Below are 26,229 nucleotides of genomic sequence, written 5' to 3'. Positions count from 1 at the left end.
TGAACAAATTTGATTAAAAAATTTTTTTTTTGAAAATTATTGGATGTTTTATTGCAGAAAGAAAAAATATTGTTTTTCATTTATATAATAAAAAATAAAAACCCACTGGTGATCGAGTACCACCAAAAGAAAGCTCTATTTGTGTGAAAAAAAAAAAAGATATAAATTTTGTTTGGGTAGAACGTGCATAACTGCACAATTACCAGTTAAAGTAGTGCAGTGCCAAATAGAAAAATATGGCGTGGTCATGAAGGGGAGCTTCTGAAGCTTAAGTGGTTAAACATGAATACGCATTTAAATAAACATTTTGTGTTGACTATAGTAATTCTCTAAATTATGGATGAAAACAAGAATGAATAAGACTGGTTGCTATGCTCATCACTGACACTTAAAATAAAACTGACCTGGCCTAAAGCCTGTAAGCATTAATCACAAGACTTGTTTCTGAGTGTGATAACCATGTAAAAGAAGCCTTAGTCTTTAACTAGATCACTGTGCCCCTTTGATTTTAGGCCAAGGCTCTATATAAATCATCAACTTCTGCCAAGTTTGAGATTAAGCCACCACCTCTTACAATTTCAGGATAGGAAAGGGCAAGACTTGATCTCAGCTTGGGCAGATGTTAAGACTCCATGCACAACTTGCACCTAACACCCAGGAGGGCTTTACAGGAATCGATTTGAAAGCGAACATAGAAACTTGCAGGCACCACAAGGCACCCACTTAAAGTGATACTAAAGCTAAAAATGTTTTTTTAATGTATTTCTTGCATTAAGGTAAAAACATTTTCTATTTCTCTACCCTGTTTTTGATCTCTCTTCCTCTTCACACAGCACTTGAGCAGCAACAGGAGCCATTGGCTCCTGCTGCCGTCAATCAAATGCAGTGAGGAGGAAGTAGGGGGCAGGGCTACATTCTGTTGTGTAAGTCTATGAAGCGTGGCTTCATAGACACATAGCTCGGGAGCGTGCAGACACTGTGTGCCTCCATAGCGAACAGCTTGCTATGGGGACACACAAAAAGAGGAGGAGTCAGGAAGGACAGTGGCGAACCCGAGGAGGATCGGGGCTGCTCTGTGCCATAGCAACACACAGAGCAGAGGAAGTTAGTTATTTTAAATAACATTTTTTTACATTTTAAGCATGATTACCTTAGAAACCATTTTGGCCAGGTCAGGTTCACTTTAAAGTGTAACTGTGAGCCTTGTGTTTTAAACTGTCCATTGAGAAAAATGGTGGGAGTTGAGGACCAATACTTGTAGAACGCTGGGTATAAAATATGAGACTGTGGGAAACAACTGGCCAAGAACAATTCAGCAAGGATTACACAGCTATTTGGTATCTGAGCTCTTTTCTGAAGCCCTCTTCATAAAACATCTTGTTAGGGCATTCTTTGTTTTGCTCAGACGCACAATCTACTTACCATTTTAATCTATAGTGTGTGGCTTGTTTTTAACTTTAAAATATGTACCTGCAAAATCATAAACGCATAATAGTGCATATATAACTGACATCAACTAACATAGCTTTTGAATGATATTTTTAATTTGTAGGAAGCCGCTGTGGATTACATTTCCCCCAAACCCTACCCTCCCAAGCTCTTCAACCTCAGGAAAACAGAGTAAAGACACTGGAAATTAGAAGAGAGTCAAGTACCACTTTATGTTGTCGCTAGATGCTTTTTAGAAGCCAATGAACATAATGAATAATACTGCGGGACTTCTTTCATCCTGCTTTACTAGTCATAGACATAAACATAAAGCTGCCTTGTTGCCATGGAGCCTACTTTTATGCTGCCATTTCAAGTAGGCCAAGGTAGCCTTGATACAGCTGGGTTTACATTTCCATTAAAATAGTTGTTTGAAAGTTTAAAAAGAATCTATTCACTTTGGCTTACTGTTTATTGCTTATGTTAATATCCAATTAACTTTCAAAAGGGCATCTCAATGCTGTGAGCATCAGAAGTGAGCTTGGGAAAACAAACAGAAGAGGTGGAATATATGAAGCAAGAAGCACACAGTGTTACAGCTGCACAACCTCCTAGCAGCACTCATTGAAAATGCACTGCAAGGAAAACACTGGACCATGCAAGGCCCTAATCCAGAACAAATAGTACCAACACACAAAACTTGCTGTGCATTTTATACAAAGTGCCAAAACAGGCTATCGGCGAAGTCAAATTCATTAACAGTCTAGAACAAGTCACTTGAACCTGGGAGCCAGGAGGCACTTTAAGAACTAGGGAAGATGTGCTTTCACTCACATCAATAAAAAAGGCTAGAAGAAAAAAATAAAAATAATAAAAAGTTAGGTACCAGCTGATTTTTTAAGGCAGATTGGCTATAAAAAAAATAACAAAATTTTTAGGACCTCTATCATCCCGTCACACCGGTTTTAAATGTTGACAAATCTTTTCACTAAGACGACGTTCACAAAACTGGGCCCAATCAGGTCTGTCATTTTGTTCAGGTGGACCTAATTGGATAGTCCATTCACCCCTATGGACCAGTGGGTGTAAGCAGACTTGTGTCCATTTACACCCGTCTACCTCTGATTTGGTCCACTAAAAACCACCATGGAAGGGGTTCCATCCTCAGTCTACATGGATCAGAAGGCAGTCAGGTGTAAAAATGGACAGCAGAGTCTGTATACACCCAGCCGCCCATCGAGCAGAGCAAGTTCTGTCCAGATCCACTCTGCAGAAACTGAGCTGACATGGACCTGTCATCTGCCCGCTCTGCTCTTATCAGCAGGAGATCAGTGAACAGATCCCATTCTAACCAAAATAGAGTCCACCCCATGTAGAAGGGGCCCAATACTCCAAAACCATTTGCTTCTCACTAGAACACATGGGTCTTGTGAAATATATACAATGAATGCTTAATGAACAAAGGTAAAAAGCACTTAAAACTGTAAGCAAACAATTGCTTACCTGTCACCTTCAACAGATCATGCACTGATTTATGTGGTCTTCCAGGTCAAATTTTCCAAAGAATACTGAATTACTATTATCATTGTGTCCCCTGCTGACGAGTTTCAAGGGTGTACCTACTTTAATCAGTGCGCTAAGCATATGCTCAGGAGTGGGTTCATTTTTAATCAAATCTAAACTCAAAAATCTCTTAATTTTGGAGATTAACAATCCTTAGATGTGGTGGTTGCACAGATTTTCCTTTTAACTCAGGCTTTTTTTCCCCTTTTGAATTCACCCAGTAATTGTGCAAATATCACATGTGCTTTTGTGTCTAAAACCATTTCTCCACTGTATCTACAGAACAAGCCATGGTTGTTACACAGCCTAGACTTAAAACATGTCTTCATCTCCATTTGTGGCTGCTGACGTTTTATTTTTTTTTGGGGGGGGGGGGCCCAGATCCTATTTAGGTTTTATTATTGGTCCATTAATGTGATGAGAGATCAACAAAAAGCCTTCTAATCAGACCAAGCCACCTTTTTCCATTGCCTTGTGGTCCAGGTCTGATGCATGCATGCCAATTATCAACGCTTTTAACTGAGGACACGGGTCAGAATGGGCTCCCTGACCGGTCTTTGGCTACACAGACCCATACGCAACACACTGAGATACACTGTGTTCTGACACCTGTCAGAACCAGCATTACCTTTTCCAACAATTTGAACTACAGTATCTCTTCTATGGGATCAGACTACATGGGTAAGCCTACACCTCCACATGAATGAATGAGCCTTGGCCACCCATGACCCTGTCGTTGGCTCACCAGTTTTCCCTCCTTGGACCACTTTTGGAGGTTCTGACCACTGCAGTCTGGGAACATCCCAAAAGAGCTGTAGGTATGAAGATGCTCTAACCCAGCCTAGCCATTACAATTTGGCCTTTGTCAAAGTCACTCAAATCCTTATGCTTGCCCATTTTTCTTGCTTTCAACACATCAACTCGGACAACATTTTCACTTGCTGACTGATATATCCTACCCACTTTTAGGTGCTATTGTAATGAGATAATCGATGTTCTTCACTTTACAGTGCCTTGAAAAAGTATTCATATCCCTTGGAAATTTTGACATTTTGTCATATTACAACCAAAAATGAAAATGTATTTTATTGGGATTTTAGGTGATAGACCAACACAAAGTGGCACATAATTGTGAAGTGGAAGGAAAATGATAAATGGTTTTCACATTTTTTACAAATAAATGTCTGAACAGTGTGACGTACATTTGTATACTTTGTAGAACCACCTCTACCTGCAATTACAGCTGCAAGTCTTTTTGGTGATGTCTCTACAAGCTTTGCACATCTAGAGTGAATTTTTTTTGCCCATTCTTCTTTGCAAAACAGCTCAAGCTCTGTCAGATTGGATCGAGAACGTCTGAACAGCAATTTAAGTCTTGTCACAGATTCTCAATTGGATTTAGGCCTGGACATTGACTGGGCCATTCTAACACATGAATATGCTTTGATCTAAACCATTCCCTTGTAGCTTTGGCTGTAGTTGTGCTGTGGACAGATTCTCCCACCTGAGCTGTGGATCTCTGCAGCTCCTCCAGAGTTACCATGGGCCTCTTGGCTCCTTCTCTGATTAATGATCTCCTTGCCCAGCCTGTCAGTTTAGGTGGACAGTCATGTCTTGGTAGGTTTGCAATTGTTTACATTTTCGGATGATGGATTGAACAGTGCACTGTGAGATGTTCAAAGCTTGGGATATGTCTTTTTTTTTTTTTATAACCTAACCGTACTTTAAACATCTCCACAACTTTATCGCTGACCTACCTGGTGTGTTCCTTGGCCTTCATGATGCTGTTTCTTCACAAATATTCTCTAACAAACCTCTGAAGGCTTCATAGAACAGTTGTATTTATACTGAGATTAAATTACACACAGGTGAACTCCATTTACGAATTAGGTGACTTCTGAAGGCAATTGGTTCCACTAGATTTTAGTTAGGTGTATCAGAATAAAGGGGGCTGAATACAAATGCACACCACACTTTTCAGATATTTATTTGCAAAAACATTTTGAAAACCATTTATCATTTTCCTTCCACTTCACAATTATGTGCCACTTTGTGTTGGTCTCTCACCTAAAATCCCAATAAAATACATTTACGGTTTTTGTTGTAACATGACAAAATGTGAAAAATTTGAAGGGGTATGAATACTTTTTCAAGGCACTGTACCGGTCAGGGGTCATAATGTTGTGGCTGAAATAGATAAATAGAACTATCTGTGCAACAGTTTTATTTCTTTTTTTTTAACTTGTATTTTCAGTAACTTAAATTAATTAATTGTAATGCACACACACCAAAGTGTCTATATGTTCTGGAATTTCCTAGAAATTATTTATACATACACACATACACATATATAGGACCGAGTGCAGTAAATGGACACCAACTATGTCAGGACTTAAGGTCGTGTATGGCTGCATCAATATCCAAATGCAGAAAGCAACACATTAAAAGGCTTCAAAGCTCATAATTTAGAATTAGAGTATATTTATGCTCAAAATTTAAAATCAAATTTACACACTGAATTCCAATAATGCTTAGCCTACTCCCAATAACTGAACAACCTTGAAGTTTAACTAGTTGCCGACCGCAGATAGCCGAATGACGGCTGCACTGCGGCCGGCCAGTTCTGGGTGGACGTCATATGACGTCCCCCCAGAACGCATTCTCCTGCGCGCCCCAGGGGGTGCGCACCCGGCGATCTCCATGATCGCTGTGTCCTACGGACACAGCTAATCACGTGATGTGGTAAAAGGCCAATCATACCGGCCTTTTACCACGTGATCAGCGGTGTCCAATGACACGCTGATCACAGGGAAATGCAAGTGCCGGTTCTCGGCTGCACTTTCCTCACGCTGTCAGATCATGAGGAAAGTACTGCCGAGAACCGGCAGTTGTCAGAGCGAGGATCGGCACCGATCATCAGGGCACTGATGATCAGTGCCCTGATGATCGGTGCCCAGCAGTGCCACCCACAAGTTCCGCCCACCTGTGCCCAGCAGTGCGCCCACTAGCTCCGCCCACCTGTGCCCAGCAGATCACCCACCTGTGCCCAGCACTGCACCCACCTGTGCCCACCAGTGCCACCCACCTGTGCCCACCAGTGCCACCCACCTGTGCCCACCAGTGCCACCCACCTGTGCCCACCAGTGCCACCCACCTGTGCCCACCCACCAGTGCTGCCCACCAGTGCCACCCACCAGTGCAGCCCAGCAGTGCTGCCAGTCAGTGCCACCAGTCAGTGCCCAGCGGTTGTGCCAGTCAGTGCCGCCAGTCAGTGCCCAGCAGTGATGCCAGTCAGTGCCGTCTATCAGTACCCATCATCAGTGTCACCTATCAGTGCCGCCTATCAGTGCTGCATATTAGCGCCGCCTATCCGTGACACCTCATTAGTGCTGCCTATCAGTGCCGCCTATCCGTGCCACCTCATTAGTACTACTTATCAGTGCCCTTTAGTGCTGCCTATCAGTGCCCATCAGTGCCGCCTATCAGTGCCCATCAGTGCCGCCTCATCAACGCACATCAGTGAAGGAGAAAAATTACCTGTTTGAAAAATTTTATAATAGAAACAAAGAAACTTTTTTTTTTTTTTTCAAATTTTTTGCACTTTTTTAATTTATAGCGCAAAAAGTAAAGCGCCCGGTGGCGATTAAATACCACCAAAAGAAAGCTCTATTTGTGAGAAAAAAATGATCAAAATTTCATATGGGTACAATGTTGCATGACCGCGCAATTGTCAATCAAAGTGCGGCAGCGCTGAAAGCTGAAAATTGGCCTGTTAAATAAGGGGGTATAAGTGCCTGGTAGGCAAGTGGTTAAAAAAGCTTTAACTCATCCATTTATTTCCTTAAATGCAGTGACACATTCATTACGTCTTTCTGCTGTGTCACACATTTCAGAAAGCCTGTCTGAACTACAGAGGTGCTAAGAAGAGTTTCATGGGGTGGATTCAGTACATAAAACACACATCATCCCAGGTTGCAGGCACCAAGGTATCACAGGACATGTAGTTCTTAGAAACTAAAAGTGAACCAAAAGCAGAGAAGTGGCAAAGCATGCCAAGAATCCAGGAAGCTGTGGAAAGAGATAGCCAATAGATAAGCAGCACTCACATAACATAAAAGGAGATATTTCAAGTCAATTTGTATCGGATTGTCAAAGTAACTACTGTTTGCATTGCTATTACAATGCTGATATTATAAAATGAAAGTATATGCTGTGACTTTAGATCTCCTTTAATCATTACTGATGGCCCCAAAATTATTTCTCTTGCTATGGCATGCATGACAATACCAATTATGTGTCACACGGTCATATCTATGTACCCATGTGTATTTGTATACTTGCAGGGATCAGATATTTGTGTTTACTTTTAATTTAAACTTAATTTCTATCATGTTGGGGCTGATAAAACCCCTATGTAATAACAAATGAGAGGTGACAGGTACTCTTTATGGAGAGAAGGAAAAGTCTCAAAGTACAATATGTACAAACTTAAATTTTAATAAAGGGTTATAAAAACTTACAAATGTAAGTAGACACAAGCAGTATGTTAAAATCATAGAGCGGCGACAAGACACTTTGGCATGCCTGGAGGCAGTGACATCATCACGTATGGCCGTGCCGAAGTGTCTTGCGGGCGCTCTATGATTTTAGCATATCGCTTGAGTCTTCTAACATTTTGAAGTTAAAATTTGAGTTTGCACATATTGTGCTATGAGACTTCTTTGCATCTAATGTGCCTCATTGCTGGGGAGTGTTTGGCGTAGCAGAGATCGGAACACATAGGCCTGTGGTGGGGACAGAGTTGCTGAATCTGGCTGAAGAAGTCACTGAATGACAGAGAGGTCCGGTAGTGTAATCATTGTCTCTTTCATCCTGCACCATATTAAAACGCTATTGATCTCCTTTTTACCTGAGATCAATTTGGTCTGGTCAGAGGCTTTGCTTTTTGGAGAAAAACACACAAGAACTGGAGCACATTTTATAAATAAGAGCACCTGGCACGTGGATGGACTTCACACAATTAGAACAAAATGTATCGTGATTCAAGAATTCATTTTGTTATTGCATTTTATGCACATTTATATGATATACTGCAATTTATATTGAGGGTTATTTCCAACTTTGTTTTTTGCACAACAATATTTTTAGTAAGTTTCTCTGAGACATAACAGTATGTACTTTACTTTTGACACAGCTTAATGTGCACATATCTGCTTTTTTGCAGAGTACATTTTGTAGTTTTCATACTGAGGTTATTGTTTATTTTTCACATCATTGCTTTGGATGTTCCACAGCTATTTTAGTATGTTGAGAGTTTTTCACATTATGGGTCACGCATTAGTTTGAGTGACCTAAATATTTTTAAAGGGGACAGGGCACTTTGTTTCTTTTTTAAGTATAGAATCCAGTATTCAAGGTTTCCAAAGTATAGCAGTCTGTGACCGATGCAGAGTTGTTCTATTATATAACTCTTTATGGATGCATCAGGGATCTCTGAGACCCCTAATGCCTCCTCTGCACTTCCCCCAGCTAGACTGAGTACTGACTTTACTCGATCATCTGTTTTCCTGGAGGCTGTGGCCAGAATCTGACAGCTCCGAACCCAGCAGCACTTCCATGTTCACTTCTTCTAGGGGAGATTGGGAAACTAAGGTTTTCCATCTCCTTTCTGTTTGCCATCCTGACACTACTGATGGACCTCCCGAGCTCCATTGGGTCACACATTAGCCCAAGATTCTATATGAAGCAGGGGCGGACTGACAACTCATGGGGCCCCTGGGCAATAAGGGATCATGGGGCCCCTGTGTCCTTGCCCTCACTCAAAAAAGCCTATTAAAAAAAAAAGTACCAGGGGCATTTCATGGGGCCCCCTACTAACCCCAGGCCCTCGGGCAGTGCCCGAGTGCTCGAATGGTCAGTCCGCCCCTGTATAGAAGGGATCTAGCACCTGAACCACTTCTATTTGACATCCCAGAGCTGAACAAAAAAAGTTAAATGTGGTTCCATTTGTTAACATCCCAATACTGCTGTGCCATGACGGTGAAGGTAAAAAAGAGCTAATTATTATTATTATTAGCGCTGTACATTACAAAGGGGGACAGAACATGTGACAGAACAATACCAATACAATGCAAGACATGAGGGGATTGAGGGCCCTGCTCTTTCGAGCTTACAATCTAGAAGGGAGGGGATGGTGGCACAGGAGGAGATAGCTGTGGGAGATGGAGTGGTAGGAAGAGTGGAGGAGGTCGGCAAGTTAGCAGGGGGTGGGGTTGGCTTCCCTGAAGAGATGGGTTTTCAGGTGCACCTAAAGGAGAGGAGAGTAGGTGATAGTCTGATGGATTGGGGTAGGGAGTTCCAGAGGATGGGTGACACCCTGGAGAAGTCCTGGAGGCAGGCATGGGAGGAGGAGACCAGGGAACTACAGAGAAGGAGGTCTTGTGAGGAGCGGAGTGTGCGTGCTGGGCGGTACTTGGATATTAGGTCGGTGATGTAGTTTGGGGCAGTATGGTGGACAGCTTTGTACGTCAGTGTTAGGATTTTGAATTTGATCCGTTGCGCAATCGGAAGCCAGTGGAGGGATTGGCAGAGGGGGGTGGCGGAGATGGAGCGGTTGGAAAGGTGAATGAGTCTGGCAGCCGTATTCAGGATCGACTGAAGCGGGGATAGCCAGCGGCGAGGCAGGCCAGTGAGGAGGGAGTTGCAGTAGTCGAGTCGTGATATGATGAGGGAGTGGATGAGCTGTTTAGTGGTTTCTGGGGTTAGGAACGTGTGTATTTTGGCGATGTTGAGGAGGTGGAGTCTGCACGAGTTTGTTAAAGATTGGACTTGGGGCTGGAAGGATAGGTAGGTAATAGCCACAAAAGAAATAAACTGTGTGCACCAAATATAAAGTCAGGTATTAGCATGCTGTCAACAGCCTGTATAGCTAGCAGAGATATCAGTGGAATCCAGCAGGTCCACCCACTATAGGCTTTCTGCAGAAAACTACAAAGGGGAGGATACAAGACCAGTCTCCCTGCACATTGTGTGAGAGAGCAGCAGGGACACAGTCTTTATAACAGGAAACTCCTACATGGAGGCAAAGTGCAGGAGTTGTTTAACTCTGGATTACTGTGCAGATCTAGAAGAACAAAAAAATATCAGAAAAAGGATACCAAGGCTGAAGTAAGAATACATGTGTCTCTTGTATTTAAACAATATTTGTTTAACTCGGCCTTCAGCTTTAAAGGGTTTTCAAGGAAGCAAAGTTTGTTCCAGCCTGTACTGGGTTCTGTCAACCACAGGTTGTAAGTCAGTTGAAAATTTATGCAGGATTAACTGAACCATGCAGGGTACCTGCTGAGAAGACCTCACAGGCTTTCAGTGCCAAGCTACACAGAAGGCAATAGGTCAAACTGAGAACAGGCAGAGAAAAAAGGTCATGGATACATCAGCACTTTCAACATTAACACAAACATGGTTAAATATTTTTTATAGGTCATCGTTTGCTTAAATTTCAGATGTCATGAGAAAACACTTCCTGGCGTGAACATAACTTTTTTTTTTTTGTTTTAAAAAGGAAAGGGAAGTCTGGATGAGGTCAGTAGAGACTTGACTCTCCCCAATGCCTTGCTGCAGCACTAATCTGATTGAAGTTTTTTGTCTAATAAAAAATACTGAATATTCTGGTCCACAATGTTACTATTGACACAGCCTATCTAAAAACAAAGTGATGGCAGAAAAAGACAGTGGTCCATCTAGTCTACCTGTTTTTTTTTTTGTTTGTTTGTTTTGTTAACTTTTTTGTCTAAATATAGATCTATGTTTGTCCCAAACATGTTTGAAGCTATTTACTGTTGACTGGCACACTACCTCTGCTGGAAGTTTATTCCAAGCATCAACTACTCTTTCAGTAAAATAGTACTTTCTGATATTAGTTTTGAACTTTCCTCCAATTAGTTTAGGATATGTCCACCTTTTTGACAAACATAATAAAAAGCACATTTTCTTTTTTTCACAGGTTAAAAAAAAGTGCATTTTATTATTTTTGTCTGCAGGATCCTGTAAAGCATTGCACCAGCGATCAGTAGATCACTGATGCCATGCAGGTCTCCTGCTGACCTGTCAGAATATCTGCTTGCCGTATGGGATGTACGAGCAGATATACGGACAGGAAGCTTCAATGAACTACCATGGTGCTCCACAGCACTGTGATAGTTCACTGAAAACTACTAGCGGACAGCTGCTAAAGCTTGCAGGACTTGTAGGAACTCATTCATAGAACTCTGAATGAGTGACGCTGCCGTGTGGGCGGAGTCCCGCATGACTGCGCTGTTTTCAAATCTGAACTTATTCTCCTTTAAGGTCATGTTCCCGCGTTCTTAATTTTGGATTCGTGTTGAAAATACTACCCTCCTGAAACTTCTTCACCCCCTTGATGTGTTTAAAGATTTCAATCATGTCTCCCCTTTCACTTCTTTCCTCCAGACTGTACATATTAACTTCCAGAAGTCGCTCTTGATATGTTTTATCCCCCAGACCTTTCACCATTTTTGTTAATTGTCTCTGAACTTGTTCTATCCAATCAATATCTTTTTGTAAGTGAGGTCTCCAGAACTGGACAAATTCTATTCTAAATGAGGTCTTAACTAAAGATATATATAGAGCAGGGGTAGGCAACCTGCGGCTCTCCAGCTGTTGTAGGACTACAAGTTCCATCATGCCTCTGCAAGTCATAGCTGTAACTGTCAATTTTGCAATGTCTCATGGAAAATGTAGTTCCACAACAGCTAGAGAGCCGCAGGTTGCCTACCCCTGATATAGAGGAATCAGGACCTCCTTCCTCCTGCTGGTGACCCCTCTAATGATGCATCCTAGAATTCTATTCACTTTCCCCACTGCCTGGCCACACTGTTTGCTCATTGTGAATTCATCTGAAATAAGTATTCCCAAATCCTTTTCCTCTGTACTGCTGGCCAACAACGTACCTCCAATTTTGTACTCAATGGATTATTTTTCCCTAGATGCATTATTTTACATTAAGAAACATTGAACTGCAATTTCCACTTTTTTGACCAATCTTCCAACAATGCCAAATCATGTTCCACGTTACATACACCTCCAGGGATATTAACCCTATTGATTTCAAAGCATTTTTTACAGTTAAAAGTAATAATCTTAAAAAGTTGTCCAAACTAGAAATTAAAGTGGAAGTGCACTGCATCTGAGCACCACAAACCAAAAATGCTATTAAATTCATTGTTAATATTCAAAGCAAACTTATTCATCTATTCATGCCTCCATGCTTTATTTCACTGAGAAATTATTTTGAAAAACACCCCCTGGCATTTCTGGCAGTGGCCATCTTGAATAAGGGCAGATGATTCGTGTAGCATTTACTTCCTGGAATCCATCTGCCCTTTTCTGTCATTGGTTGAGCTGAGAACCCTCCCTCCCTTCCTGAAGACTGCTGGGATGTGTGATTCATTTGCCTAAGCATGGAACCCAGGAAGTAACTGAAGAAATGTAAAAAGAAAAAAAAAAAAAAAAAAAATTATATATATATATATATATATATATATATATATATATATATATATATAAAATAAGTAAAATATACTTTCCTATCCATTTACGAATGCTAGCAGCATAAGGAATTAGGGATGCAATGAAATTTTGCTGGCCGAAATGTTTAAGCCGGAAAAACCCCTTTTGGCCGTTTACCAAAATTAAAAAAAAAGCACCGATACAGGTGCCGGAAAATCCCCACCCCTCGCCGCACGCCCTCGCCCCCCCGCCACTGCTGCCACTGGTCGCCGTTTGGTAGTTCTCAGCCTTACCTGAGAAACCATCAATTCCAGCACTGGGCATAGAGAGGAGTGAAGGAAAGATGGCTGCCACTCATCTCTACGCCCTTGGAGGACCGGAGCGATGTCACTTCCCGTTCCGGCTGTTTTTTTTTTTCTCTTCAAAGCACTAGATCAATGCTTTACACTGAAGAGGAGAGATGTGGGGTCTTATTGACCCTATATCTCTCCATAAAGAGGACCTGTCACTAATTATTTCTATCACAAGGGATGCATGCATTTCTTGTGATAAGAATAAAAGTGATTACATTTTTTTAAAGGGACAGTGCAAAAAAAAAAAAAAAAAACTTTAAATAAATTAAAAAAAAAGAAGTTTAAAGTGCCCCCGTCCCCCCATGCTTGCATGTAGTGGTGAACACAAACCACAACCATAAGGTATTGCCATGAATTTCAGAGAAAGAGCAACAATTCTCGCACTAGACCTCCTCTGTAACTTTACACTGCTAAACTGTAGAAATTTTTAAAGCATCACACATGGAGATTTTTAAGTACCGCAGTTTCACACCATTCCACGAGCGTGCGCAATTTTAAAGCATGACATGTTGGGTATCTATATACTCGCAGTAACATCCTCTTTCATATTTTACAAAAAAATTGGGGTATTTTTTTTTATCAAAGTGTATTTTTTTCCATATATATATTAATTTTTAAAAACTGCGCATTTCGGTTTTCGGCCAATTGAATTTTTAATTTCCGTTTTCGGCACCAGAATTTTAATTTCGGTGCACCACTATAAAGAATTAAAAATAGTCTATGTTGACTGAGAGAGTGAGTTCCGCTTTAACTGTTAGTTAAGAGTGGGGTTGTAGGTAGGGCTCATTCAGAACTGAATCCAGCTACTATTGGTGTACCAATAGGCTTGTAACTGGGTCTTGTTCTGTTTAATCTAGTGGTAACCAATATAATTAAAGGCTTGTTGTGTAAGGTATGCCTTGGCAACTACTGTTCAAAGTTTTAAAATTTAAAACAATGCAATAGTACAATATTAGGAGTATGGGGGGGGGGGTTAGACCCCTTATGTCACACTTGGCTTCCAGTGATGCGCAGTATGCACTTTTTCTACAGCTAGGGAAAATAACAGTCAAACCCCAAAGTGATGTAATAAACATTGCTTCTGGGTTCTTACTAGGCAGAATAGATCAGCAGATGTTTGCTGCTTCTCTCCATTCCCTTCTACCCAGCAGCACCTGCCATGTCCATTTGGAGTCCATAGGTGGGAGTAAGGAGCCCAGAAAACATGGCGTGGTATGAACGTACCTGGGGTGTGTGTAAGTGATTGGGAAGCTGTACAACATAAAACTTGGCTTGTTAGATTTACACACAATCATGGCTGCTGTAACAGTCAGACTATGTACCATGCAGTCTTTTTCTGGCATTACTCTTCATTGCTCCCCAGTTAACTATTGCACTTTGTTCTCAGCAAGCAATAGCTCACTGCTGCAGTGATCTGTTGATTGAGGGGGTCAATGAGCGAGGGGGAGGTGCTTAGGTAGGACAGATCAAGGTTAGCTCCTCCCAGGGTAAGGATGCTACACAATGTACACCATGCTAAAGCACTATATACTGCTCCAGGCCATGCCACATGAGTGATCCTGTTGCTCACAACCACTTACTTGGTTCTATAAAGCTGTTCCCTCTCTAGCTGGACCAGCAAGGAATAATTCCAAAGAGGTAAGTTGAAGCCTCTCTGGTGCAATTCTGCTGCTGACATTATGTTGCCTCAGCAATACTAATTACCATATTTCTGTCCTGAAATATACATTTTTAAGCAACTCTGTTCTAAGAACAAAAACTCAAAAAAGTGCTGTCTGCAAAGCTTTAACAGTTTGCCTGCCAGGGAACTTTTTAAATTTTTCACATACGTGTTAAAAATCAGCATTTTTTGCTAAAACAAATTACTTAGCACTCCAAAATGAAAGCAGAGGCCTTGGAGAATAAAAAAGGTAGCTGTTGCAATTTTTTTTTTTAACCACCTCCCGCCCGTCATATAGTAATATGACGGACACAAGGTGGTTCTCTCGTTCTGGGAGGACGTCATATCGGGACACAGCGGATCACCGATCCACGGAAAGAGCCGAAGATGTTGGCTCAGTCATGTAATCATCTGTGTCCAATCACAGCTGATCACATGTAAACAGGGACATGCCAGTTATCGGCATTTCTCTCCTAACAAGCGGTCACGCTGACAGCTCAAGAGGAGAGCCGGTAATCGGCTTTCCGCGGAGGAGACATGTACACTGATCATCAGGGCACTGATGATCAGTGTAGCCCCAGCAGTGCCAACTGTCAGCGTCCATCAGTGCCACATCAATGCCTACCAGTGCCCATCTGAACTGCCTTTCAGTGTCACCCATCAATGCCAATCAGTGCTGCCCGTCAGTGCTGCCCGTCAGTGCCGCCTAACAGTGCCCGTCAGTGCCGCCTAACAGTGCCCGTCAGTGCCGCCTAACAGCGCCTTCTCATCAGTGCCCATCGCTGCAGCCTCATTAGCGCACATCAGTGGAGAAAAATCACTTATTTACAAAATTTAACAAAAACTAAGAAAAAAAAATTTTTTTTTCTAAATTTTCAGTGGTTTTTGGTTTAAGAAAAAATAAAAAACCCAGAGTTGATTAAATACCACCAAAATAAAGCTCTGTCACAAAAAAATGATAAAAATGTCATATGGGTACAGTGTTGCATGACCGCGCAATTGTCAAAGTGCAACAGCGCTGAGAGCTGGAAATTGGCCTGGACAGGAAGGGGGTATAAGTGCCCTGTAGGCTTGTGGTTAGTGTCACACGATGCTTGTGCGGCTGTTTCTAAAATGCAAATTTTCAGGAAAAACACACTTAAAAGAATTTTAGTACACACAAACAATACTGTAATAGCCAATTTATTTGGTAAAATATGATGTTGCATCACGTAAATAGATACCAAACATGTCAAAATATAAAATCCTGCATGCCTGTAAAATGGCGACAAACTACAGCACCTTATATTGTTCACAGGCAAAGCTTTAAAAGCCTTTACAGGCTATCCGTTTGGAGTTAAACGTGAGCTCTAGTGCTATAATTATTGCTTTCACTCCGACATTTGTGCCGATACCTCACCTGTGTGGTGCAATCACCGTTTACATATGCGTGCCGGACCTTCATGCACAGGAGCATGGGGGAACAAGGGTGCTTTAATTTTTTTTTTTCTTAAACTATTTTACAATTTTTTAAGAAATTTTAATTTTTCATTCAAATTTATTGCTATCACAAGGCGTAAACAAGACCCCTTGTGATAGCTTTTGGCAGTGACAGTGACTCTTTATGGAGATTTACAAAATGTTTTATGCCTCTGTGTTTTCCTATCTAATCTAAAAGTGGCAAACAAAGCTGCAGTACTTATGGTCAGTGATGAATGAGTGTTGCACAAACTCTATATAAATCCTGTATAATAATTTGTACCGCTCCTAGTGTTCTCAAACTTAAAGTGATATTAAAAAGGCAATTAAAAAAAAAAAAAACAAAGAAAAAAATTATTATTATACAGGATTTATATAGTGCCAATAGTTTACGCAGCTCTTTACAACCTACGGGCAGACAGTACAATTACAATACAATTTAATACAGGAGGAATCAGAGGGCCCTGCTGTTTAGAGCTTGGCACTCTGTGCAGTGGTTTTGGACACAGTAGCCCCGATCCTCCTGCTCTCGGGTCCCCCGCCATCGCTCCTGGCCCCACCCTCCTGTCAAGTACCCCCAGAGCATGCGGCTTGATTTAGGAGCAGGCTTGCTCCCAAGTCACTGCTCTGCATGTCCATTCACACATTGAGCCGAGGCTCGGCCCTGTTTCCTCTCTGCTCATTGGCAGTGGCAGGAGCCAATGGTTTCTGCTGCAGTCTCAGCCAATGAAGAGTGAGTTCCCAGAGAGCTGAGGCTCTCGTGCACATTGCCAGATCGAAATCGGGCTCAGGTAAGAATTTTTTTTACCTTAGTGTATTCGTAAAAAAAAACCTTGAGCCTTTACAACCACTTTAATACTATGTATATCAATTGTCTAAACCAGGGCCGTCCAATCTGCGGCCCAAGACGGATATGAATGTGGCACAACACAAAATCATAAACTTTCCTAACAATTTGATTTTCTTTGGGAAATTTTTTGTAAAAATGCATTTATACTTAGTGAACACATGTGGCCAAAGAAATATTTGACAGTCTCTTTACTGGACTTTAATAGGTTATCTTCTCAAAGAAAAATAACCCAGTCTTCACAGTCACGCCTTATTTGTACCATAGGTTTTCAGCAGCTTCTATAATTGCGGGTAACTATTTTCAAAGGATGAAGCACACAAAGGGCATAATTAGAACCATAATATCTGATGAGCACTTTGAAAATTCATTGAGAATTGCTACTACATCAATCGAATCAGACAGTGATGCCTTAGTTTATCAAAACCAGTGACTGTGTTGACGGGAGAATCGAACAGTTTTCTTTCCTTCCACCTATGGTGGAAAATTGCATAATCTATGGACTGCTTAAGAGATAAGCACTCACCAGATTGCATTGACCACTATCTCGAAGTCAAAATTCACATTTTCGCTAGATCCACTCTTATTGCTCATTTCCCTCCTCCATTGTGCAGGCTCTCCTTTCAGTAGTAACTCGGGAGAAATAAGGGAGAAGAAGCTCATATAGCGTAAAACATTTTAAAATTGTACTAAAAAAAACAATATGAAAAGAACTAATCTGCACGTGCTATGCAGCATTGTTTAACATACACCTTACTGGACAACACTAACCCTATGCATCAGGAGAGGGGTCACCTATATTATCCTGTAAGACGTAAAGCAGGGTTTGACATATTTGGTTTGAATCTAGCAACCAGCTAAAAAAGTTAAGAGCCAGGTTTTTTTAAGCGTAGAGTGGGCCGTCAGCGCCTGGGACTTCATGCAATTCCATTTGCATGGGACAATCACGGCAAAACTGCACGTTTTAGGCACCATTGAAAATAATAGCACCTGAACCTGCATTTTGCGATCAAAGTGATGCTGCTGCGATTCCCAAAGGTGTAAATAGAGCCTCTCTGGTTCACACATATGCGATTCTGTATTCATTTTAAAACTCACAGATTCAAAATGAAAAGCTAGATATTTTGTGTTCCAAATGAGTTGGTTCACAGAGATGCAACCCACACACATTGTTCTGAATGCCATTATGAAAACGGTCCTGTGCGAGTTTGTATTGGTGCGTTCAAGACTCACAAGTGATTGAGTAGAGTGGCAAGCGGACATAAGTGTTCACATAGGATTGCTATTGTCAGGCCTCTCCCCGCCGAAGCCTATGGGAGGCCTCTCCCCGCCGAAGCCTATGGGAGGCCTCTCCCCGCCGAAGCCTATGGGAGGCCTCTCCCCGCCGAAGCCTATGGGAGGCCTCTCCCCGCCGAAGCCTATGGGAGGCCTCTCCCCGCCGAAGCCTATGGGAGGCCTCTCCCCGCCGAAGCCTATGGGAGGCCTCTCCCCGCCGAAGCCTATGGGAGGCCTCTCCCCGCCGAAGCCTATGGGAGGCCTCTCCCCGCCGAAGCCTATGGGAGGCCTCTCCCCGCCGAAGCCTATGGGAGGCCTCTCCCGGCCGAAGCCTATGGGAGGCCTCTCCCGGCCGAAGCCTATGGGAGGCCTCTCCCCGCCGAAGCCTATGGGAGGCCTCTCCCGGCCGAAGCCTTTGGGAGGCCTCTCCCGGCCGAAGCCTTTGGGAGGCCTCTCCCGGCCGAAGCCTTTGGGAGGCCTCTCCCGGCCGAAGCCTTTGGGAGGCCTCTCCCGGCCGAAGCCTTTGGGAGGCCTCTCCCGGCCGAAGCCTTTGGGAGGCCTCTCCCGGCCGAAGCCTTTGGGAGGCCTCTCCCGGCCGAAGCCTTTGGGAGGCCTCTCCCGGCCGAAGCCTTTGGGAGGCCTCTCCCGGCCGAAGCCTTTGGGAGGCCTCTCCCGGCCGAAGCCTTTGGGAGGCCTCTCCCGGCCGAAGCCTTTGGGAGGCCTCTCCCGGCCGAAGCCTTTGGGAGGCCTCTCCCGGCCGAAGCCTTTGGGAGGCCTCTCCCGGCCGAAGCCTTTGGGAGGCCTCCAATTTTCCATTGAAGTCTATTGGAGGAAGTATGTGAACTCAGGCACCAGGACACAATTTCTAGTTGCCATGGTGACCTGGGATTTGTCGAGCCCTGATGTAAGGACATCACAAACTGAACCCACTAAACATGTTTCGTCCACAGATGACTTCCTCAGGAATGGCGTCTGTGCGGTCATCCAAGTAACCATACAAACAAGCCTTAAAAGCCTCCCCCTTAAATCAGGACAGTAGAATACTTGTTAAAAAGCATCATTTGCTAGAAAACTACTTAGAACCCCTAAGAAATAAAAGGTTAGCTGTTGAAATTCTTTTTCCACGAGGTTTGTGCAGCTGTTTATCAAACAAGAAAAGAAAAGAATTTTACTGCACATAAACACAATATAATACCAAACTTTTTGGTAAAATATAAAGGATGATGTTGTGTTGAGTAAATAGATACCTAACATGTCCTGCTAAAAAAAATAAATTGGGCATGTCAGTGAAATGGCGACAAACTACAGTATCTAATAATCTCCACAGTCGACGCTTTAAAAGCAGGTTTACAGGTTACCAGTTTAGCGTTAAACAGGACACTGGAATTTGTGGCACCAGAATTACTGCTCACACTGTGACTTTTGCTTCAGTACCTTACAAGTGTGGTGCGATCACAGTTTACATGTGTGTGCCTATGTAGGCGCTCACTTTTGCACATGAGCATGGGGGGAGGTTGTGCTCTTTAATTTTTTCTGATCAGCTATATTACTATCACACAGGATGAACACTATCCCTTATGATGGCTGGGTAGTGGCAGGTACTCTTTACCGAGAGAACTGGGGTTAATTAGACTCCAGTTCTCTCCTCTCCCCTCAAAAGCATCTGATCAAACCAAGATTGTCACCAGTACTTTATACAGAAGGGACAAAATTACTGGTAGGGCAGACTTCACACTGCCCCACTGCGCTTTTGTGAGAGTTAGCTGTGCATTCCCATAGACTGTATTTTTGGAAAGCGCACCAAAACTCCTGCATGCTACATCTTTGGTGAGCTTTCTGAAATTGCACCAAAACCGTGGGACCTCATGGAAGTCTATGAGAAAGCAGAGCTAACCTGCATGAAATCCACAGGGTAGCTGCATTTTGCCCAAAGCACAGAAGGACCGCACCATGGCAATGAGAAGCCACCTAAATAGAAATTATTGAACTGTGCATGCAACCAGTCAGCGTCTTTCATTCATGTTCAAAGCACAAGGCTTCATTCAGACAAGCATTGACCCCTGTTCTGTGTGCAGGCTTTGTTTAAATCAGCCTCGAGTTGCATGCAGGCAGACTATAAGGGTGGATGCAGCCACATGTCAAAATTTGATGGGTGTGCAGCAGTGAGCTGCAAGGATCTGAATGCAGGCAGTGTCCATTTGAATCTGTGCAATCACTCCTGCATGCATGTCAAATTTTGACATGCGGCTCTGCCACTGAAGCCGCTGCATATACCTCTATAGGCTGATACAGGCGCAATCACAAATACGGCCTGCATACAGAGCAGGTTTCAATGCCCATCTGAATGAAGCTTTAAAGCGTAACTAAACATATCAATATCAGGCCCATTGCACACGGGCGTTATCAGACGCACCCTGAAAACCCATCTCTTCAGGGAAGCCTACCCCGCCCTCAGCTAATTGCCGATCTCCTACACTCTTTCTACAAGCTCCATCCCCCACAGCTCTTTCCTCCTGTACCACTATCCCCTCCCTCCTAGATTGTAAGCTCCAAGGAGCAGGGCCCTCGAACCCCTTCTGTATTGAATCGTATTGTTACTGTACTGTCTCGTGTACTGTCAATAATAATTAACTGATGTTTACTCAGAAACTTGTGACTCCCTTTTGCAAGGGGCCAAAAAAATGTGTTTAAAGAGTAATGTTAAGTATAGGTGAGTAAAGGTAGGTAAACTTATAGATGAGTAAAATGCTTCTTCATTGCCAGAATTGTAATATACTCATGTATACTCATGTAAATCACACTGGCAAATTACTGCACTCAAATGAAAAATGTTCTATATTTGTTTTAGTGCTCTGTAGTCAACACTGTATTACTGACCTTTATGCAGGCCATAGACGGGTCGAAAACCGGCGGTTTTTTTAAAAATAAATATGAAAAATTGGTCGTTCAATAGGCTGACGTTACCACCAACGGTAAAAAAAAAAAAAAAATTGGCTGAGTTTCATCCCATCTACGGCCGGCATTCAATTACTTCTGTCCCTTGCAGAGAGCCTCGCTATTATATTTGACATGAAAAAGTATTGCGGTTGCAACAATGCATCCATTTGTATCCATTTCGGATACAGATGTTTTATTCGGATATAAATAGATAAATTGTTGCAACTGCAATACTTTTTCATGTCAAATATAATAGCGGACTGGAATTCTTATTCTTTTTTCTTCTTCTTGCAGGTCACGACTCATGTGCAGATTTTTTATCGGCAAAATGATTGGCCGATTTGACCATCATTGCCAGGAAAATCAGCCGATTTTTTCCAAACTTTACCGATAACAAAAATGTGCCAAAACCCCGAAAAACGGCCGACCAATTAACAATGCGAAAATTGGCTGATTTTTTTTTCGGCAGAAAAAACAGCCGATTTTCGACCCATCTATTGCCTGCATTACTCAGCTGTGTGCAATGTCCCATAGACAACAAAGCATCTCATTTCAGATTAGTAAAAAACTCAGCATTTTTTGCTCCTGTGTGCAACAGGCCTAACAGTTTCAATAAACAGTTATATTCCTGGCACGTGCCAGGAATGTAACCGTCACATTTGTTTGTGTTCTACATCAAACTGTCAAACCAACAAATGTCTGCTATCATAACTGATCACATGTGCAGCATCATGACAACTGCAGATCAACAGAGGCCAAGATGGCAGTTTCCTTGGCTGAAAACAATAGGAGGGTTTAGTTCCGCTTTAAAGTGGTTCTAAAGGCTCCAGGTGTTTATACCTTCATGCATTCTATGCATGAAGGTAAAAACCCTCTGTCTATAGCAGCCCCCCCTAACACTTACCTGAGCCCCATTCTGAACCAGCAATGTCCACCAGAGCCTCGGTTCTCCAGGAACTCTCATTTCTGATTGGCAGCTGCTGTCAATCACAGCCAGTAAGCCAATCAGGAGAGATAGGGGGTATGGCCAAGCCGCAGCTCTGTGTGTGAATGGACATGCAGAGCCGTGGCTTGAGAGCGCACCTGCTCAGGTGCCCCCATAGCAAGCTGCTTACTGTATGGGCACCTGATAGGAGGGAGAAACCAGGAGTGCCGGAGGGGGACCCAAGAAGAGGAGGATCTGGGCTGCTCTGTGCAAAACCACTGCACACAGCAGGTAAGTATGACATATTTTTTATTAAAAAAAAACAAAATACTTTAGTATCACTTTGCGCTTTGAAAATTAAAGCTACAAGCTGATTGGTTACTATATACTGCTCCAAGTTTGATCAGTCCACTTAAGTATGTTTTTTAACACTTGACTGCCCAAGTAAACAGGCCCCTTTCAAACAGCGGGTTTGATCCATCCTGACCAGCAATGTAAAACAGACTAGTGTCTATTAACACCACCTGCCTACCTCTAATTTGATCTGGTCAGCTAAAAGAGAAAGGAAAGGGATCTGTCCTCCTCTGCCTAGGGGGATGGGATGGGAGGGCAGGCGGGTGTAACAGGACTGTGGATTCTGTTTACACCCACTGGTCCATATAGCAAAGCAGGTTTTGTCTGTGTCTGCTTCGCACACACTGAGCAGACATGGACCTGTCATCCACCCGCTTTGCTCTGATCAGCAGGGAATCGGTGGCCAGATCCCCTTTGGATCGAATCGGAGTCCGATCTGTGTGAAAAGGGCCTAAAGAGTAAACTAGAAACAAAAAGATTATCAACCTACAGGAAAATAAAAAACAGAGGATATACACATCCAAACTATCAGATTCTAGATTGTTCTGTTGTCTCCTGGATCCCTAATGATGACACCTACTATGGACAGCCCAGGTACTCCACCTTGTTTACTGGGGGGGAGGCTCCACTGGATCAAAGGAGCAGGAGCTACACACAGTACCTACAGCCCACCGGGTGCAAAGGGTCTCACCTTCAGTCGGATTTCATAGGTTGTGAACCGGTTCCGGGCCACCCCGACTGTTTGCGGGTTGGACACATCGATCTCCAGGAAATTACTTGGCGGTCCGTAGGCGTCGTTTAGATTCTGAGGTTTGGTGTGCAGGCGGCGGGTGTCAGCTACAGTGTCTGCCATGTCTCCCACCAGAGAACGAGGCGAGCAACCCGACACACAAACCGAATTCCGTGCGGTCCAGCGAGCTGCCGGAAGTGGCTGCTGTGACCTGTCAGGTGACAGGAGGAGGAAGGCGCGCCCACGTGCTAGTGGATAGCTGCAGGAGCGCGCACGGAGACGTGCGTTCTAAGTCACATGCTATACGTGCCGCTGGAGGGGTGTGTGGGAGAATATGAACTTTAGGAACGCCTGACAACTAAAGAAAATTGTTGTGTGTGACTGCAGGGGCAATGTCCATCAATTCATGCACACATAGGGCGGATATAGGAAAAAAGAACGGGCTTGGGTTAATCTAGAACCTTCTGTGGGCGTTGGAATGGGGCAATTGCAGATCTAAGGGCTCGTTCACACGTTTTTAACGCTCTGCAAACGCCACATGCACAGTTTAGCAGCGTTTGCCAAGCATTAAAAATGCCCCACAAATGCCTAGAATGAAGTTTGAATGGTGTTACCACTCTGCAAACGATCTCCTCCTCCCATGCTCATCTCCAGGACTTCTCAAGAGCTTCTCCCATCCTCTGGAACTCTCTACCCCAATTTATCAGACTATCGCCTGCTCTGCTCACTTTTAGGCGATCTCTGAAAACCTCTCTCTTCAGGGAAGCCTATCTTGCCCTCAGCTAATACTGGAATCTTCTACTCTTCCAACCAGTCCGTCCCCCACAGTTATTACCTTTTGTACCACTAGCCCCTCCCTCCTAGATTGTAAGCTCCGAGGAGCAGGGCCCTCAAATTCCTCTTGGATTGAACTGTATTGTTGCTGTATTGTCTCCCTTTATATTGTAAAGCGATGAGCAAACTGTTGGCGCTATATAAATCCTGTATAATAATAACTCCTCCTGACTCGACTAGAGGCGTCCGTTTTGCCGCGACGCTAACGCTCCCGTTTGAAGAGCACCATGTGCTGCAATGTGCAGAATTTCCCAGGCGTTTTGGAAATGGTAAAAACGCTTCCCAAATGCCTGTCTGCCACTTGCTAACAAGGCTAGTGTGAACGTAGCCTAAGTGTAGCATGCAGTAAACAGATGCTAGTTGATAAATGTAAAGAAAGCATGCATATGCGTTAGGCAGTCATAAAGGGGTTAAGGAGTACTAATTCACATCTGTAATGCTTTGCGTAGCCAATTCAGGACAATGGCAGTCATTCATAAAAACGAAACATTCAGCCTTAACATGCTTCTGGAACTAAATATTAAAGGGAGCATTTACACTTGCTTCATACTTTTAGACACTTTTTAACCACTTCAATACCGAGCACTTTTACCCCCTTTCTGACCACGCCAATTTTCAGGTTTCAGCGCTATCGCACTTTGAATGACAATTGCGCAGTCATGCAACACTGTACCCATATGAAATTTTTATCATTTTTTTTCACACGAATAGAGCTTTCTTTTGGTGGTATTTAATCGCCACTGAATGTTTTATTTTTTGCTAAATAAAACAAAAAAACACCTGAAACTTTTGGGGAAAAAAACGCATTTTCTAAGTTTCTGTTATACAATTTTGCAAATAAGTAACAGTTCTTCATAAATTTAGGTCAAAATGTATTCTACTACATTTCTTTGGTGAAAATAATTGGATTTGTATTTTTTTTCAAATGTTTCTATTATTTTGTTTATTTTTTATTACATTTTTTCTTTTTTTTACTATTTTATTTTTCAGCACACTGTGACCAAAGCAATACAATGTTACCATAGTAACATTGAACTACTCTGGGCAAATGATCAGGATTTTTTTTTTAACACATTATGATTGCTAATACCAATGTATTCCATTGAAATTTGAAATCATTGTTACTGACTGAAACTGATTCATTCAGTCTTTTGTTGTGATTAGCTGTGATTGGGCAAAGCTGACCACATGATACAGATGGGCTGTGATTGGCTCTGTATCATGTGACTGCCTTGACCAGTCACAGCTAACAACATAATTGTATACAATGGATGGCATTGTATACATCCATTGTATACAAGCCAGTGACAGATCGCGCCGCTGCATAGCCCCGCGGCCGTGTGAGCGGCTCACTTTGACAGGACATTATATCTTGGCACACTTTGGAAGGTATTGGGGGGGTTCCAGGTAAACGTTTGCATCGGGGCCCACAAGCTTCAAGCTATGCCTCTGACTCCCCCTTTTGTTCTCCTCCTACAATGTATGATACATGCATGTTTTTAGCCCTCAAGTGCATAACATTACATTTAACAACATTAAACCTCTTTGCCACATAGTTGCCCAATTAAATAGTGCACTGAGGACTCCTTATTTTGAGATTTAACTAGGAAGGAAAAGTGCCCTCACATTTAGTTAATGACTTTACAACTGACTACTTTCTAGCTTCTCAGATCCAGCAATTGGTAAGCTGGGATAGGGAAGATATACTAGACTCAATACAGGGAGTCTTACATCATTTACCAAATAATCTCTGATGCAGGGGTGTAGATAAGGGGGGGTCAGGGAAGTCTGAACCCCTCCCCAGAGGAGAGTTGCCAACCATCCCTGCAGCCCTCGAAATTTACACTCACCCGCGAGTGGAAATAAGGTGGGGGCAAGCAGCGCCGGGACTAGGGGTGTGTGGGCAGTGACAAGCAGCGATCTCCTGTATGGCTTTCAATGAAGCAGCTAAATGCCGCAGGAGGAAGAGGAGGAGATGTGGCTTCCAGCTGCTTCATTTAAAGCCACATAGGAGATCGTTGCTTTTCACTGCCCCTCCCCCCCCCACTGCACAGAACCCGATCATTCAATTTTCTTTCTTTCAAGCAGGGCAGGTTCAGCGAAGGTATAATCATTCCGTAGTCTGAACTCATGCTGTTTCTGCTGGGCCAGGCTGAGGATGACAGTGTCTGCACAGAGCTCTATTACTACACAAGGCAGCTCACTGAGCACAGCAGGCGATGCTGGCCCCTGCCCCACCCGCCGCTTGTTTCCCATTGGCTTGCAGTGTTCCTGCCTTGAGGGCTTGGGGGGGAGGAGCTTTGCCTGGGTCTTGGAGCGCTTAACACTGTGGTGTGT

The 26,229-nt window shown here is 43.1% G+C and overlaps 1 protein-coding gene across 1 annotated transcript in view; it reads right to left on the bottom strand.

Annotated features, from left to right (window-relative positions):
- SNX3 (sorting nexin 3) overlaps positions 1 to 23,301 on the bottom strand; it is a 42,658-nt gene extending 19,357 nt beyond the window's left edge. Inside the window, exon 1 of the mRNA XM_089664838.1 lies at positions 23,020 to 23,301. Coding sequence (XP_089520964.1) covers positions 23,020 to 23,181 — 162 coding nt within the window. The 5' untranslated portion in view covers positions 23,182 to 23,301. The remainder of the gene's footprint in view (positions 1 to 23,019) is intronic.
- Positions 23,302 to 26,229: the final 2,928 nt, after the last annotated feature.

The sequence above is a fragment of the Staurois parvus genome, unplaced genomic scaffold (genome assembly GCF_062004578.1).
Source record: "Staurois parvus isolate SC_StPar_1 unplaced genomic scaffold, SC_StPar_1.0 ptg000048l, whole genome shotgun sequence".
Classification (NCBI taxonomy): domain Eukaryota; kingdom Metazoa; phylum Chordata; class Amphibia; order Anura; family Ranidae; genus Staurois; species Staurois parvus.
Note: the sequence above shows the minus strand (reverse complement) of the source record. Positions and strands in the feature narration are given on the sequence as shown.